Source organism: Crinia signifera, chromosome 2 (assembly GCF_055691185.1).
Source record: "Crinia signifera chromosome 2, ASM5569118v1, whole genome shotgun sequence".
Classification (NCBI taxonomy): Eukaryota; Metazoa; Chordata; class Amphibia; order Anura; family Myobatrachidae; genus Crinia; species Crinia signifera.
The window spans coordinates 275633017-275652039 of NC_139218.1; the positions used below are offsets into that span (position 1 = coordinate 275633017).

General features: G+C 37.1%; 1 protein-coding gene across 1 annotated transcript in view; it reads right to left on the bottom strand.

Annotated features, from left to right (window-relative positions):
- Positions 1 to 373: 373 nt before the first annotated feature.
- The window catches only part of EFNB2 (ephrin B2), a 44285-nt gene continuing 25635 nt past the window's right edge, over positions 374 to 19023 (bottom strand). Inside the window, exons 3-5 of the mRNA XM_083168655.1 lie at positions 7881 to 7973; positions 5969 to 6082; positions 374 to 3955 (exon numbers count right to left, since the gene is read on the bottom strand). Coding sequence (XP_083024781.1) covers positions 3573 to 3955; positions 5969 to 6082; positions 7881 to 7973 — 590 coding nt within the window. The 3' untranslated portion in view covers positions 374 to 3572. The remainder of the gene's footprint in view (positions 3956 to 5968; positions 6083 to 7880; positions 7974 to 19023) is intronic.

Consider the following 19023-nt stretch of genomic DNA (forward strand, 5'->3'; position numbering starts at 1 on the left):
ACATCCTCTATAGAGCAACTATAAACAGTACAGATATAAGACACCTGACCTACAGGATCGGTGTCCAACTTGGAAAGTCTCATAGGTGTCCAAATTCTTGGAGATCCAAGTGCTTGGCCAAATCAGACAAGTGCAGGATTGCAACACTGTTGCCTGTTAATTTGGTACTGATTGTAAAGTATGTGTAAACCAATGTATTCATGACAAGGCATGTCAATAAAGTTTTCATTATTTTGAACTTAATACATAAGCAGCTGTATTTCTAGCATACCATAACCATTATACATACATTTTTCTATACATCTGCGTATTTGATTAAACAATTTAGGACAACATAGGAAAATCTTAGTTAAAAAAAAAATCAAACAAGAACTTCCATAGGAAAAAATATTTTATTTTTTAAGAACAAATTCAGTTTGAAACAGACGTGGAATGTGAAATTTCAGAGTTTTGTTGTCTGGGAGGGAACGGACTGAAGGGCTAAATACAATGTGAAACTAAAGCAAAACTTGTAAACCTAGGAAATGCTATTTCGTTTCTTAAAAAAAGGAAACAAATATTTATAAACTCAGGCATAATACTGTGTTACTTACAAAATTGGACAAAAAATTATTTTAAATAAATATTCATGGTACACAATTACGGCACATATATGCAGCAATTTGGCAACCTTTTACCTTTTCTTTCTCATTACAGTGCAAAGGGAAAATGACACTGCCTTTAAACAAGCGGTAGCTAAATACATAGCAAAAATTCAATTTTATACAAAACATTTTGCTTAGACTTTGTAAAAAAATCCAACATTGCTCTATATACACAATCTGGTTAAGAAAATCCATTTTCTGTCTTTTTTTTTTCCAAGTGTAATTTTTTTTCTATATTAATATTTAAAAAGGTGATAAGGCTACGGACACACCCCAAATCCAGATACATTTCTTAACATATTTACAGCATCTTCACTTTGACATAATGGTGCAAATTCCTAAATCAGGTGAGGATCACATGATCTCACAAGCAAGGCATTTACAGAAAAACGTTCCAAACCTGAACCAACTTCTAAACAAAAGGGAACAGTTTGAAGATTGTCATTCGGCGTCAGACACAAAACAGACATAAAATAAAAGGTTTGATACTGCAGGTTGATGAATTGGTTACCAGGATTTTCACAGCTTTAATAAAAAGAAGGACACTGCCAAAAGATGGTAAAAAAAATAAAATACTGGAGTTATTTCCAGTAGCAAAGAGGATGGGCAAAACAAGTTAACGCCAAGAATAGGTTATACCTATCAAGAGTGCACCTTTATCTTACATGTTACGTTAGGGTGCTGAACAATTACATGTGTCATAATGGAATTTGAAAAAACAAAAAAACAAAGTGTGTTGTAATTGCTAAGAAATAATTGCCATCAATCATTTGTTTCTGACCACACAACTATTCCTTCTTGCCAACAAAATTTTCAGGTTCAAGAAAAAAGGAGAGCAATCAATTCTGTGACAGTTCATCGTTGCAGGTGCTCCTTAGAGACTCGAGAACCTTAAAACGCTGTTACTAATTTTTTTTCTTTCCAATTCAGAGAGCAAATTGTTACCATAGAAACAGGATGGTGTTGATGATATCTGTTTTGCATAGCACATAAATGTAAGAAAGAAGGGAAAAAAAGACTGAAGAAAGGAGGGAAGAGGGACGGTGACAGGAAATAAAAGGTAGAAGAAAATAAAATAGGTATTGCTCTCTGTAACCTGCTGAAGTCTAGTAACATTGTTGCATTAAGGCAAAAGGAAATTCTAATGCAGAAAATGACTGACAAAACATCTTCTCATCTTTGTTATACGTACGATGTAGTAATACTGATTTCCTGCTTTTTTGGGCTGGAACTTCCTAGTCTGCTCTTGTGTAAGACGCCTTTAGAGGTCTTTGTTATTTTTCCTTTTTCTCATTATTGTTATTTTTGGAACCTAGTTGCTCTTCCCCCCAGAAGCAGCATCTGATTCTATTCTGTGTTGCTAACAGTTAAGCCTATTTAACTGCTGCAAAATGGATTTCACATATTCTGGAGGGGCAGGCTGTGCAATATTAAATTATATATTAGTAAATTCTTTTTACTATATATCCCCTGTGCTATACACCTATTAAATAAGTCATTTTTATTCTTTCCTGCTCCCCATTCTAATAATTTATTTTATACCTAAGAACTGTAACATGTTTGCCATATGTGCTTTATGTGAAACAGAGCACCAGAGAAATTCCATGTTAACTACGATACCAATGCCCTCACTTTTGGGCAGTGTGACCACAAAGAAAGCGCCTCCAATGATTTTGTTTAGAATTACCAGGTAAATGGCTTTCTCAAATTCATATCACAGAGAGAAAAACTGAATTTCATATTTTCACTGACTTGTGGAACATCTGCTCCTCTATGACCTCTGCCTCTAGAAGAACAGATCACATTGAACTTCTGTTAATATCTAGAAAGATTTTCCTAGCTGAGGAATAATATGGTCAGTATAGCACCTGAGTCTGCTTATAGATTCAGTCCCAACAGACTAGGATTTCCATACAACATTCTCTTATTGCCTTTGTCGCCAACGACTTACTATTGTCTTTCCCTACCTGCTTATCATTTGTCTAAAAATACTTCTTTGTCTTTACTTGTAGTGAAAGTATTCTGGAATCCCACACATTGCTACTAGATAGTGCTACTAGACAGAAATCCGCCCGGTGCAGCCTGACTCCACTGCATCTCATTTGCCGCTCAAATCCTAAGATATCAAAGTGCTTTTGCTGCCTATGTAGGTTTCTTTCCTATGCTTGATTTCAGTGGCAGCAGGATTTAACTGCAATCAGCTATTTATCCTATGGGCTCCTGCACTTGCCGACAGTCTAGCATCTTGCTGGAAGGCTCTGTATTAGCAAACACAATTTCCATAATATATTACCCATTCAAGTGTTACTGCGGTAGAATGGATAGAGTAAGACTCCACAAAGGTTCATGTTCCATTAGTGACTAAGGAGGTGGAGTGAGAGGGAATCTTATGTGAAGGATAACGTCATCATAGACAACAGACAAATAGGAAACAGTGAAGGACTAAAATGCAAAAAATGTACTTTGTGTTCTTTCACGTTCTAGACACACTTACGTTTCTGACAACTCCAGTATGTATTGATAAATCTAGTTGTTATTCGATCGCAACATTGCATTTCAAGATAAATATACTAAAGCATCATTAAAACGCCTCATATGAATAATGTCCATGAATATGTCTATATTAACCTGGTTTTCGTATATATGCTTGGATGCCTGGTGCTCATGGCTTTGAGGAGGGTGAACATGACCAGGGTATAGCTATCAGAATGGGTATTTTGTTGTAAAGTCTTCCAGCTTGCAGTGAACACTTTTCACAGGAACCATCAGATCCCATAAACTGTGCGGCTTTCTCTGAAGAAAGGTTTTCTCTTGTGCCTGTTCCCCTATGCAAGTCCATATTTATGCATAAGGAATCACCAAAAAACCCCATCAGGAAGCAACAGGCTTACTTGTCCTTAGTATTGTCAAAAGGTGCCACCCAATACCTCAAACCTTGTAGTAAATATTTGCTGGACTCTGTGGTGGCATTTCTTGTACAATGTAAACAGGATGTCCGTAATCTCCGCTGACCTTCTCATAATGGGGACAGAACACACTGTCTGCAGTCCTTAGAGGGATGATAATGTCACTTGGCTCTGAACCATTATTATTGCCACTGCGCTTTGGTGTGGCTAATGTACTAAGGGACAAAGTTGTCGTATGCTGAGGTGAATGCTTTCTGTGTCGTCTTCTGTATTTCAACAAAAGCACCACTAGTGTAATTATGATGACGATAAAGATGATGCACCCTGAAGCAATCCCAGCAAATAAGGCCACTTCGGATCCTATGATACTTGTATGTCCAGCATTTTTGCCATCTGTGCTAGAACCTTAGGGGAGAAAAAACAAACAAAACATCCTTGGTCAGATAGAATCGTATGGTATGTTTCTTATGGTTCATAAAGCTTTAACATTTTTAATTTTCAACATTAAAACATTACATCAACGTTGGTATGAACTGACATATAACTGAACTTTGACAAAGCATTTACCATCGTAGATAGCTAAATGTAAACAAAGGGAGTAAGTGATCAATATTAAACAAGACTTAGGGGGAGGTATTCAATGAGGGATTCCGACTGTCAGAACTTCCAGACAGTGGGAATCCCGTCCCTTTTTCATGTGATCCGACAGGAACTTGACAGTCTGAATCCAGAGTTCTGACTGTCAAGTGTTGGAAAGTCCGTGGATTGGCGAAAATGGCCAGATTGTCCAAAAAAAAAAAAGAATTGCACATTGCACATTATGCATCTGTTTCTGACAAACAGATCCGACACCCTTCAATGCTGTCATTAACGGAATCATTGAATAGGTGAGTGTCGATATTTCCTGTCTGGAAATATCGACACAGATTAAATACGCCCCTTTGTCTCATAATCTATTGATGTTCAACCCAAGGATTTCTGCTGTGGGCATGCATCAATGTTGGCAGCGAAGCTATGGGTACGCCTTTGGATATCCTGTGACTCTGTTGCAGAACAGCATTTCCAAAAAGAATTGCCACTACTGTCTGGAGCAGATCTTATTGTGTTTCTCAAAATAAAAAAATGCTGATTAACCTTTTTAGTGCCCGAGGGAGCTGCAATGTTCCCTTATTATATGAGTCATATATTTCACCAGTGCAGATGTCTGTAATGTCATTTCTTTCACTTTTCAGTGCAGAATAATATCTACACTCTTAAAAACTCAAGTTAATTTGGGAAACACAGTAGAATTATTAATAATTCAGCTTATGTAATACACAATTAACTAAACAAATGACTGCACATCTGGCATGCAGTAAAAAGTGTCACATTGAACAGTCTGATATTCTCTGCTCTCAGCACATTAGGAATTAATTAGAATAATAAGCACATATAACATAATGAGCACAATGGGGAACATTATGGATGAACACATGGCGTATAACTCCTCCCTTTTTCACGTTATCGCATATGTTACAAAGATTATTCACAACAGTCTCACGCATAAGGCATCCTCCAGAACATGTCATTCATTACAATTTCATATTCATGAATACAAATGCACCAGCAAATGAGTGATGTGTCAACAGTATGTTAATGTAATTGTTCTCTATAAGAGTTTGCCTCATCATGCACATGAATATGCATAGGGAACACATCACTATCATTATATGCTCTACCACCAACATATAACTAGCCAAAAATGTAACAGCGTCCCTTCCAAATCCAAAAAGGAAACAGGGATTTTGGGTGGGTGCAACATAGTCTCCCTGCTTCACATACTGCTAGGAAAGGCAACTTTTTAAGAAATGAGCCCCTGAGCTGGGCTGTGTCAATTGCAAAAACGACACAGAGTTGACAGTATGAAATGTACACACGGTATGCGGTCGATAGGTATAAAGGTTGACAGTCAACAGGTCGACCACCATGGGCTGATAGGCAAAAGGTCGACATATGAAACAGGTTGATGTGCATTAGCTCAACATATTTAACAGGTAGACATAACCAAAGGGTCGACATGGAAAAAGGATGACGTGGGGTTTTAATGATTTTCTTTCAAGAACCGACTTGTTCATACTTTACCATCCCAGTGGCCATAGAGGGAGTATATAATAGTTTTCCCGAAGCATGGCAAGTGCAGCGAGCTGTGTGAGAGGACGCGGTACACTTTTTGACATATACATCAATTTTTTATTCCAAAAGCTTCTGTCAACCTTTAGAACATATCAAAACTATGTCAACCTTTTTAATGTGTCGACTTTCGGTCTGTCGATCAATAGTGGATGACCTATTGAATGACAACCTAAATACTATCAACAAAATGATCCAAAATACATACTGCATCTAATTAAAGATAAGGAATGTGGTAATGAGACCTACTTTTAGGGCCATTGACATATGGACTGGTGGTGGAACTCTTCCCATTGGCACCAGACTCTTGATCTGGACGTCTTGTTGGACCTGCATTAAAACTGGTACCTGGAGAGTCAGCATCTACAAGAAAACATAGGAATAGCTTCATTACACTACACCTTATACAGCAGAAACCACGAGAAGGTATTAGGCGCAGACAATGAGATATGAGTTAGCAGCAGACCATATGCTTAGATAACAGTGACATTTTTCCTTAAGGAAACACATAATGCAAGTTATTTTAGAGGTTGAGATTGTAAGAGCATGTGGGGAAACTATAGGGATCCACACAGTTGGCAAGCAATGCTTTGCAAATGACATTTCAATTTAACACAGTGAGTTGATTGACTACAAAACGAAGTTCTAATTAGAAATATTATTCATTCTTCCCACATAGTAAGTAATCCATATGCAAAAACAAAAGGAACCGTGTATAGATGATAAGATAATATGTCTTTTGAAGTAAGTGGGAGCAATTCGTGTCTACTATAAACACACAGTAAATAAGCATAATTAATAACTAATTAATGAACAAATTATTATCTTAATTATATGACTGCCCATGCTCATTAAATATTACACAAAAATAAAGATTGTCCCTTCTATCTACTTATGGTTAGAAGCCTATGGTTTGTATAAAAGAACAATCAATAGAACGTCTCGTGTATGCGTTGCACTGGGACGTTGGAAGGTTGCACTGTGCAGTGTGGTATAGGGGTTGTAGTAGAAGTAGGGATATAGGAGGCCAAATTCCTCTGCTCAGATATGCAACATCTCCTGGCTAAATAAGGAATGAAGCAAATCTTTTATGGAATAGTTTCTAAAATGTATTTTATGTTGAAGAGGTAAAGGCGATCAGAACATTGTTGGCTCTGGTGAGTGTTGGTTTGTATGTGTGGTAAGTTAGCAGATACATTATAAACCTCGAATAATGGAAGGTTTTACACTATAATGATACATTGTTTTTAAACAAGGCTAGGTCTATGTTTTGTTAATCAAGGTTTAATTAGATCATTAAACACTGCGCACCATATTGACTTTTTTGTGGACATCTTTGTGTGTCAGAGACAAAATAATTGACTTTAGTAGTTGGAAAGTAGATTACAACAAATGCTTGCAAGAAGCATAAAGAATCCAAGTCTGGGGGGGCTGTTCCCATGACACACAGCAGATGTTGTAATGGTTAGAAGTACAGCATCACTGCACTGAGGTCATGGGTTTGATTTCTGCCATGGCTCTAACTGTGAGAGGAGTTTGTATATTTTCCAGTGCTTGCATGGGTTTCCTCCAGGTACTACGATTTACTCCCACTCACAGTAAAATCCACCAGCCATAAAGACTGCCTAATAGTGGCTTCACATTTGAAATCACAACCGGGCAGGCAGACTCACGGGGAAGGTGTTTTCTCATCCTGGGACTGTCTGTCCAGACTGCAATTAGCAGAGAGAAATCTTACAATAGGAAGTCACTCCCTTGCTATACCACCAGCCCTTTCTAACTTCTATGGTCTGCAGCCAATCCTGTCCATGTATATAAGCCGGCTACATTTTTCAGTGCATCAGACACCCTGGGAGTTACAGATAGAAACCGCTGCTGAGAGTATGTATTACACAGGTGGCTAGTTTCATATAGACAAAACAACCAAAACCCAATACATGTTTAAAGTGAAATATCAATAAAAGAAATATAGTCAGTACATAACTGTTCATATGGAAAACTTTCGTATTGTCAAAATTATTATATTTATTTCAATTGTCATTATGGATAAAAACATTATATTAAAGCTCCTTTGTGCTACAACATAAATGGTATTATTCATTAATTATAGATTGATATTACTTTATTTTCATCAAATAGAACTAAGTTGCCTTTCTCGTACCTTGTCCAACCTTCATGAGGATCTTCATGGCTTTAGATACACACACTCCTCCTTCTTGGTTATCCACGCCCTCTAATGAACCATTGGATGTAGCTGCAGAACAAAACAAATGTTGTCATTTTCACAACACTTTCTATATTTTATATATTACACAGTAATGCAGTCTTTACTTTATAGTCCACTGGTAACTAATGACTGAGCCCAGATCGACAAAATATACGAACATTTAATCTTGGGGCTTAGAAGGTGACACCCCCTCAATCTTTGCCATGGCTTTGCTAGTTTTAAGTATTTTCACACATCAAAGCCATTTATTATGTTAAATAAAGATCAGGAAATTACATGGATTGTGTAATTTATCATTTAATTGTTGTCATCAACTATAGTGCGCTGCTTTTTGTCTAACCAAGCTCACATTTAATTAGATGGTAATGTTTTCAAAATGCTGTATAATATAGAGGAGCAAGAAAAACATTGTGTGGCACATTCTTAAGCATAGGGGTTTTATTATACTTTGCTGACTTAGCAACTTTATACTTAAAATAACTTTTAGAAAGCTGAAGACAGTTTGCCAGTTCTTTTCAAAGTAAATTTAATGCCAACATTTGTTGATCCAAAACCGGGCCACCGTGATATCTTTGATATTATACACTTAAAACCAATCTTTCTTCTTTTAAAAATGAGGATTCATACGAATAATGCATGTTCATGTGTAACATGGGAATCAGATATTTACATTGTCCATGGAAAAAACGTAACTTGAATTTTGTGTCTATACCCACACATCGTTACTGCAATGTAGTCAGACATCCTTGAACCACCTATCCACAATGCTCACAATACCCATGCTGTAAATCTATTTAACTCGTTTATATGTGTACTTAATGTTATAAGTACTATACACAGATTCTATAGGCTTTTTATATCCATTTCATTAAATTTACACCATGACATTCCAATGCACTCCCGTTGTGTTTCTTTGTAAAATCATGCCACCAAACCTATTTTTATGCTGAAGAAAAGAAAAAAAAAAGCAATAGTAATCTAATCTATGAGTACATCTGACAGCATGACACTAGAACACAAGGCTCACAAAATAATGGAGACATAGTTTTTTTTTTAGCGGAAACAAAAATCAATAGCAAGCAGCAGTACTAGACATAAATCAAATGTGTCTGTGATAAAAGTGTTTTTCTTTATTTTTTTTTCAACCTATTTGTCGATGCACAGGCCGGCAAGATAGAGGGGGGGGGGGGGGGTAGGCATAGAGAAAGTAAAAGCAGAGGTGCAGATGTGCTGAAGCAGTATTTTTATAATTGTAATAAAAGCTGCAGGGTGCCTTGTCCTTTGTCATCTACAAAATGTATTTACTATTGAATAGATTCTTGCTTCTGTTGCCAGTCTATCACTCACATCTAATTTTTTAATGTGTCAGACTAGGAAATGTGCAGTTGAGGAGGAGTTTTTGGAACATACTGTAACATCTTGCAACCAAAGAGAACACACCTATACGGGTAGCTGATTAAAGAAACGTCAGCATCTAATTCAGGCTAGAAGCTTCACATAATAGAATGCCAACATAAATCTGTCTCAAGCCAGCAATTCTCTATTTGAAGAGAGACTATGCTATGGCGCTAAGAAAACATAATTTACATAAAACGGTGTCCTTATTACTATTCATAGTAATAGTAGTGCATGCTATTGTTATTACACAACGTTTGTGCTGTGATTTTTTTTTTTAGCTTTTAACCCTACATTGATAAAAGCCTTTGTGTCATGTAATTTTAGCATGTCATATTCTTTTTGCATGATCTCTGTTAGAGGTTCCTAAAATAGCTTTGGGCACCGCAAAGCTCATCTTCGAAATGAAGTGTTATCTGGTAACATAGCAAAAGGCCAAAGCCACATTACATCCTTAATTAAAACTGACTGCTTGTAACAACCTCTATAGGGAAATTCAGAACACCAGCAATTTGGATGAATTCCTTTGCTTCCTATTCAAAGCACAAAAAAGGCTTTTTATTAAGCAAACACATGAAATGACTGGAAGGCCTTTTCTAATATTGAAGGGGTATTCTCTGTGGCCATTTTGTATTCTAAGCAGATGACAATGACATTTAAAGCAAACCCTCTACCACGAACAACAAAATCACCATAGAAACGACCAAAGAGAACTGGTACCCTCTTTAAATATCATTACTATAAATGATCAAAACTTATACATAGACATATTTGGTTGGATTGATTAATGCTTGAGGCAATGTGCAAGGATATTTTACATATATACAATATATTGCTTGCCTTTCCATAGATGCTTACTCTTCCAGATTGTCCTGGAGCTGTCCTGGGGTACTGGGAGAGTAGAAATTCCTTACCCAACCGCATCAAATTCTGCAGTGAGGTAGGCGGGGCATGGCTGTCACCATGTCCTATCTTCCAGCTGTAAAATGCAGCAAATCACAGAATTTTGCAGTTGGTGCAGGAATGTGAATATGGGATTCATGGTGGCACCTGGGACTGGTTCCTTCTGGGTCTTTAGGGGGGTAACCCACAAAGTTTTCAACTATCTATTTCTGCGAGGCTAGGGACAGACCAGCTATTAAAGTTATTAAAGTACCCAAAGCTGCCCCTTAAGAACCAATAGAGTTATGCATGTTTTATATTAGAAGAGCTTAGAAAATAGTATTTGGTTTTTCTTCAAGGTGGAAAAACAAACCCGATACTTCATATGTTAAATATAACTGTGCATTTGGTTATTTAGTTGTGAATGGAGCATGTAGTATTGATGGAATCAGTGTCTGATGATGATGATGATGATGATGGACGTAAATTTGTGCACAAACCACTTATGAGTGCTGACTATACTAAAGTATTTGGTTCTTTCAATATCTCTATGTATCTAAATAATAAATGCAGCTAAAAGCAGTGAAATGGGTTCTTTTATATTATTGCTGAAACAAATCATTTAAAAGGAAGTAGAAGATGCTCCAAAAGCTCTATTACGAATAGAATGTGTAAAACTAATACTGAAGATTTTGATAGACTAAGCAGTCTATTTAACAAAATGATGTGATGATTAAAAAAAAAAAAAAAAACTATGATTGCATATTGCAATTATAGAAAATCCACTATCAATGCTATTGATCATTAATAGGTCATCAAAGCTGCTGAGCAACGCACCAGCTTTAGCCAATGTTATACTGTAGTTTTTTCCTCCCTAATACAAGCAGGGGCCCTGTAAAAGCCAAGTAACATATGGAGATTTGAAAGACATAATGAGTGCACTGAGGTATGAGATCTAATAGCCGTTGGAAGTTAGTAGGTTTATTAAGTGTTTTAATTAAAGTAGTGTGAGGTAATAATGGTTTTGAGCGGGTCACTGGAAGACTTGGGAATGATAAGTACGCAGGAAGAGAAAAGTGATGTTTTCAGCATTATATTATGCAGTGAGAATCCTTTAGAAAGTATTATATTATCCTCTGTTGCAGTTAATGGACTTTGTTTTTATTTCACATGTTTGTTAAATGCTTTAAAAATTGTCACAAAGCTCATTTAAAGCTAAAATGAACCAGCCATTTGTGCAGCAGCAGATTACCCAGATACACACTGATGATACACGTCAGCGTTAAATGGTTCTTGAAAGCAACTACATTAATACTCTAAAAGCAGATATTTCACGGAGCTGTGTTTTTTTTCCCCAATTGCCTTTTTCTTTCATTGAAAAGGGCTTTAATAATATTACCTTTTAAAAAAGAGATTTGCCCAATTTGTGCTCAAGTTACAATGGATGTTTCTTTTTTCCCCCCCTTTGGCTCCATAATAAAATCACAACATTAATTTCCTGTCATTTAAAAGGGAATTAATATTCCAAATGCTTTGTTTTTACAAATTCAATAGCCAAAAATACGTAAAAAGCTGGGGCAAAATGCTGGAAATGGAATGTGCAATTTATAATGCCTGCGGCTGAAAGCTGTTCCTACTTTAAGAGCATTTGCTCCAATTATTTTATCATTTGCTCTTGGCTTTTGTTTTCCTAGGAACAAAGTGCTACTGATTTTTTTGTTTATAAAGCATGGTGTGAATGTTAACACAATCTCAAGTTTTAATCTCTGGACTTTTCAATAAATGTAATATTGCCTAATGTTGTCATTTGACTTTAAAAACCACACAATGATATTAATATGAAATAGATTTATGTTACTTTTATCAGATTTAATGTCTGCATGTATAGTTCAGCATTTGATCCTGAGTTGCTTTTTCCTGTACCTATGGCGCTATGGCTTAACACTCCTTTATTATTTAGGCAAGATTTGGCAATCATCGGTGCACCAACAGTTGTTGACTATCAGTGATGCTTAGCCAGATAATGGCTTTAGAGGGTCCTTTAATAATTTGAAGTCTATCCTGACTTGTAATGTCTCCCCTTGGGCCTAGTCTGACAACAAAAATTTGATACAATGTACGTGATCTGATTAGTAAGTGCTGCTGTATAATTTATATTGCGACTTAATTATAGAAAACTTTGGAAATCTTTTGTATTTGACCATTTTAAAATAAAATAACGATGTGTAAATTATGCATAATGGTCCTCCTGGAATAAAACTTGACCATGAATGAAGTTCAGAGAACTCTTTATCCTATTTCTGCATTTATATTTGTCACAATCTGAAAAACACCATGAGAGAAAGCCTGACGAAAGGGTATTTTTCTTATTTACCTGTATTATGGATTATTGGTGTCATAGCTGTTTGGAATGGGTATGGGTCATAGGGTCAACAGAACTTAGGTTGAAAGTCTATAGGTCAACACCCAATAGGTCAACAAATGAAATAGGTCAAAATGCATTAGGTAGATATGGTCAATAGGGTGATACAAGTATTAGGACAACATGAATAATGTCGACATTAGTTTATTTATTGGTGCTATATAAATTAACATGGACATCTTATAAGTGTACCGCTTCACTCGTCATGCTTCAGGCATGGTGCCTTGCTATGATCAGCACACTATTATATTCTCACTGTAAAGGTCCATACACACTGGGCAACTACGCCCAGTATGTATGGACAGCGATGACGACAATCACTGCTGCAGGTAAAGCTGCTCAGTGCATACACATTAAACGGCTTTCCCCCTGCCCGGCACCGACGGAGGGGGGAGGATGGCTTGTATAGCGCATGCAAAGCCATCCTCAAAGCTGCTCATCTGCTGGTATTACCAGCAGATGAGCGGCTTTCCCGGCGATGTTGCGGGAGCACCCAGCAGCGCTCACCACTCATCGCTGGGTCATACAGTTTTGAGTGACTGTTTTGAGTGGCTTTCAGCTCAAAGTCGCCCAGTGTGCATGGGCCCTTAACCCACTTGGATAGTAAAGTATGAAAACCACCTTTTTGGGACTAGTGACAACCTATAGTGATTGTCTAAATGACTGCTGCCCTATTGACCACATTTTGTATGTTCAACAGTTGCTATTTCCAATGGTAAATGAATTTTTTTTTTAAACAAACCCTTGTGTTGAGCATCTGTGTCGACTATTGACATGCCAACCTATTGAACCTGTGGACCTTAAGTTCTGTCTAACTTTTGACCAGGCTAATCCCACAGCATACAGAACCATTGTTGCCTATGCCACAACACCACCACTGTCCGGTCAGGCAGCAGTAACATATGCTGCTAGGAAGATACGGCAATAATTGGTGCCGACATCATTTTCTTGTAGCAGCCAAGAAGCCGGTTCATAAGTCCTAGGTTTTATCTGACATTGTCAGTCTATTTATCTGCCTTTCTATCTATGCTGTTTAGTGTTTGAAATGCTAACTCAAAATGAAAAGCTACTGAATCAGCAGTTAAAACCGAAGCAGCAGGCACAATCTGTTTCTGGCTATGATTTTATATAGTCCCCATGGAAGGGAAGTAATATTACATTTTAATATGTCTTCATTTGATCGTTATTATGCTGCCTCCCAGGAGACTAAGCTGCTGCATAGATCTTGGCTGATTTTGGCCTATCAAGACAGTAACATTGCACTAATCAGATAGAGCACTAAGCTGGCTGGGTTTCTGCTCCTACATATACTTTCACTAATGAACGCTGGGAAAAAAAATAATAATAATAAAAGAAGATCCATCCTTTGCACTTGGTTGGCGCATTGTACTCAGTTTTAGATAGAGTATCTGTTCTCTAATTACTGTCTATAATGTAGTCTCTCGTATATTCTGTTCACGCTATGCAGTGATTTAATCATAGTGTGAGATGAATTACCTGGGAGTTTTAAAGCCTAGTTAAACGAATATTCATTTCTCCAGTCATATCCGTTTGGGCTTTGCGAGAGAGAGAGGCAGGCATAATAAACATCCCTAGACTCCGTAAAAAAAAAAATCTATTCTACTCGGTAAAACAGAAAGAAGTGAAAGCCTTTAGAGTCAAGCATTAATAAGAAGCAATCCTTATTGCAAGCTGTACTTGATCTAATGTCCGCTTCACAGGATTATCAAGCTCACAGCTCTCTTATCAAAGAAAATCCTTTGGCAGCAAGACCATACAAGCACGCTCTGGCTGTTTTCATTTGTCTGCCTGCCTTATAGTGAATAATGTTGGATTTTGTATTTTTTTTTTTATAATTAGTAACCTTTCTAGCCAATCCAGTCCAGAATATATGCCTGATGTGACAAGCTACATTCAAGAGTTAATGCAATGTCACTGTGTCATCAGCTTGATGATCCCCGGGTAATCTCAGCTACTAAATGTGTGCATAGTTAACTCCTCTAATACCAAAGAACATTAAAGAGACAGGGGACATTGCCCATTACTAGTGCAATGCTACTCTTAGTGACCTTAGCTTACACAGAAGTCATGATGGCCAAAAATAACATATGAAAGCAGGTTTTAGACAAAGACATACAACGTGCTGGGAGTATGGTGAGCCAGCTCTTTATGTCAGCAAGTGTCACAGTGCTAAGCAAACTGAATAGAAGCAGAACACTGCAGGCATAAAGACAAGTATAAAGTAAAGAATGTAATACTAATAATACGAATAATATCCAGAACACTTTTATGTCTATGCAGTAGTACACTATGGGGGGGGGGGGTTATCCTATTGGCAGCAGCAATTTACCACTGCTAATAGGTTCGCAGTGGTCTATCCAATTAGCCCCGATAACTGGCACTTATTGGGGATTATACTCCATGTGCATCGGACACCCGAAGCATAATCCGCAATAGACAGCCTTCGGAGCCATAATAACATAGGATCTTCTTGATCCCATTTGTTATTGCATTATAGTGGGTCCCTTTTTCGGCTGATAAAAAGAGAAGCCTATAATTAGTTAGCCTAATAATGACCATTGATCAATCAAAATCATCACAGCTAATTGGATACCCCTCTTTGAAACCAACTGTGTTTGGTAATTGCGCTTAAAAAAACCTTCATAGCCACAGTCTGCTGAGTTAACGCTCATCTGCAATGTTGCTTTTTGTGACTTTAAAAAAAAAAAATAATACCTTGCAATATATTTAACATAAACAACCAATGTTATGTCTACAGGATGAAAGGTAAAAAAAAAACGCTGAGGTTGGGATTAAACTGTTGGGTTAAGAGACCTGAGACGATGAAAACAAAGGCATTTTCTTTTACAGCAGTTCTTTGGGGAATGAAAGAAAGCCATCAATTTCTAATCAAACAAATATCTGCAAGAATTCATTAGTGTTTCTTAGCTTTTCTGAAAGGATATTTCCCATTTAAAGCTACTCACACTGAAATCCTACTCAGTTAGACAAATACATGTAATTCTACAACATCATACAGTGAAAGCTGCTTTGGTAATCAAGCAAAGAGATTGTACTGCTGTACTAATGTTTATAGACATTAGGCTGAACGTAACAATAACACATGCACAATATAATGGAGCGAGCTGTGAGAATTCAGTGATAATGTGATAACTACTATATATATATATATATATATATATATATATATATATATATATATATATATATATATCAATATCTAAGGAAATTTATGGAGGGTTTGAGTGCCGCACACACAGATGTGTTCACATACACCTATAATCAAATTGCATCAAATAGCCCCAATTAACACAAAAGCAAAATTAAGGAAAATCACAACAAAAGGAAAAAGTACACAATCTAAGGTAAAAAAGGGCATAAGTGGCCTGATGAGTGGCCCGCACCATGCATCACTATACTTAATTGGCAACTTAACTGCCATTTGCTGTGCTACAAAAATACTCATCACAAATAGCTAGTACACCATAATCAAGATAGCAAAGATATTAAAGAGCACTAGTCCAAGTACAGATTCCTGGGGTACTCCACTGGTAACATGTCCCACCATAGAATGCACTACATTTACTACAACTGTCTGTTTTCTATCCCGCAACCAGGTTCTTATCCATTTAATTGTTTTATAATCCAATCCTACACTTTCAAGTTTATTTCGCAGTCTGCTATGTGGGACAGTGTCAAATGCCTTACTAAATTCTAGATGTGCCACATCTACGCCCCCCCTTCCGTTTTTGTGCAGTGGAACTACATTTGCTATTTTCCAGTCCTCTGGAACTGCACCTGTATCTAGTGACTGGTTGAATAAATCTGTTAATGGCGCTACCAACACATCTTTTAGTTATTTTAGTATCCTCGGATGCATTCCGTCTGGCCCCATTGATTTATCCACTTTCAGTCTTGAGAGTTCTGTTAGGACTTTCTCCTTAGTAAATGTACTTCCATCGACCTTATTTTTATGAATGTCCTTGCAACCTAACTGTGGTCCCTTCCCTTCTCCTTCTATATTTGCATGCATGAAGTCAAGTTTACCCATGTACACTAGCCCTGCTGAGTCAGACTTAGCAGTGCTAAGTAATACTGCTATGGAAGTAGTGGCAACAGGGAACACTGACACAGCTGATCTTGGAATCAGCTGCTTCCACATTGGAGCAATAAATTGCTGATGATTGCTGATGATTTTGTATCCACTGTTGCTAGCAGGATACTAAATTCAGGGCCATTAGGAAAGCAGTGCAGGATGCAGCCCACTCTACCACCTTTGCCTGGGTTGCGACAGCATAGCGTGTTACAGACTGACTAAATTAGGACTGCTTGCATAGACCTCTTAGTCATTGAAACTCATTGTACATTTTTTTTGGTTATTAACAAACCTTGATTTTGTATTTTCGCTTCTTTTAATTCAAATCTCTTTATTTTATTGTATTAGAATGTCAATGGTACTTCTACCTTTAGTTTTACTTTTAGAATAACAAGGATTTTATCATTCGTAATGCAACGACTTTATGAACTCAAATATACTTTGTCTGCTATCTAGACATGGGAAAAACATTTTTTTTTTATTAAGGTAGATGATGCATTAAGTCTTCCCACATCAAACGAAATTCTTGTGGCAAGAGAAGAGCAGAGTATAGAGATTAATATTCTGTAGTGCATCCATAACCCTACTCTTGAATAGTCATTTTGAACTATAGTGGAGCATTGTAGGGTGATGCAAAACAAGATGGAAAAGTTTAAATAAGCGAAAGCACACACACAAGCAACATTATAATTTTTTCTCATGTGCCGGCCTTTCAATAGCTATCAGGAGCACTTTAAACCTGAGTGTCTTGATTTAATGAGCACAGATTTCACAGACCACAGCTGTCTTTGTAAAGAACAGTTCATTGCCATCCTTGCCGATAGCAAAGAGAAAGAGTGACAAGGACACAAGTACCTTCCCAGGCCATAGACCAATAAGCCAGCAGTTTCTCAAGAAGATCAAATGGTGCTTGCAGTAATAAATCGTCTTTCTTCCGCCCTGCTGGCAGCGGAGGGCGGTATTTTCTTCCATTTAAGCACACAAGATAATCAGCAGAGATTGGAGAGTTAGTAAGGAGTGTCCTATGGACACTACAATCTAATGGCTTACTTCATGCAGTCTAAAGATTTAGGTATCCCTATAATTCCTTATACAGAAATGAGTCTGTTCTATCTAAAAGCAGTACTCATTATAATAGAAGATAAACTGAAAAAGAAATGCAAAGCACAAAAGCAACCTGCAAAAATAAATAAAAATGTAAATAAAGCTCTGATGTAGCCTTGAAGCCTAACTAATTTAGACTTAAAAAATTACTTTAACGCCCAACATTGCCTACATGAGTGGCCTGACTAACATGATAAGACACCACGGGGCATTCTGAGCAATATAATATTGGCAGAAGCAACTCTAGAATTATAGTTACATGCGTGTTCTACAGTAAGACTAGAGGGCTTTCATTAAAAAGATTGGAATAAACAATAAAATAAGCAATTAACAGGAAATAAAAACAGGAAAAAAAATCAGTGGACAACGGTGAGGTACAAAGATGAGAAGAGACTGAAAAATAATTAAAAAGGTTTAAATAATGTATGTTCCGCACAATACAGCAACAAATAGCTATAATGCATCGAGGGCCTCGCGATTAATGATTTAACTCATTCCCAGCCACAGTGACTACTCAACACTGCAATTACTGTAATTAAACCATTACAATATTTTGGCTTCAAAACACTATCCACAAATCAGTTTGAATTGATCAGCTGAATTCCCCGGCTAACAAAGGGTCATGGTACAGGGAAGACACAGGCTTGCTCTACTGGCACTAATTGCATGCAATGATATTAATGACCCAGTAATTGCGTTACAAGTGGCACTGAAGTGGAAAACATCATTTTGAGGCAGAGTTCATCTCTTAGTGGTGAGATTTTACCACTGACTGAGCTAATGCCAACTGACAGTTTGGAATATAACACTACAGTTTAGAAAAGACTCCACTCTCCTCGTATAACCGCTAGATGGGCATGATGCCGTTTACTTTGACAGAGAACAGGCCGGTGGTAAACCCAATAAATGCCATTGTTAGACTTTTGCCCTGATGATGAACCTCGTTTCTTTGCAGTGAGCTGCATCATACTATCTGCTGCAGCTTGGGCTAATTAACAACAACTTTACAGAACTTCATGGTTTTTCTGCAAAGAAGTTTAAAATTACAGATAAGCCTAACATATTCCCCTCTACAAGAAGAGACAACTAGTAACCTCAAGTAAACATGAATTATAAATAAAATCACATGGAAAAAACTAAATGAATAAACTAAACTG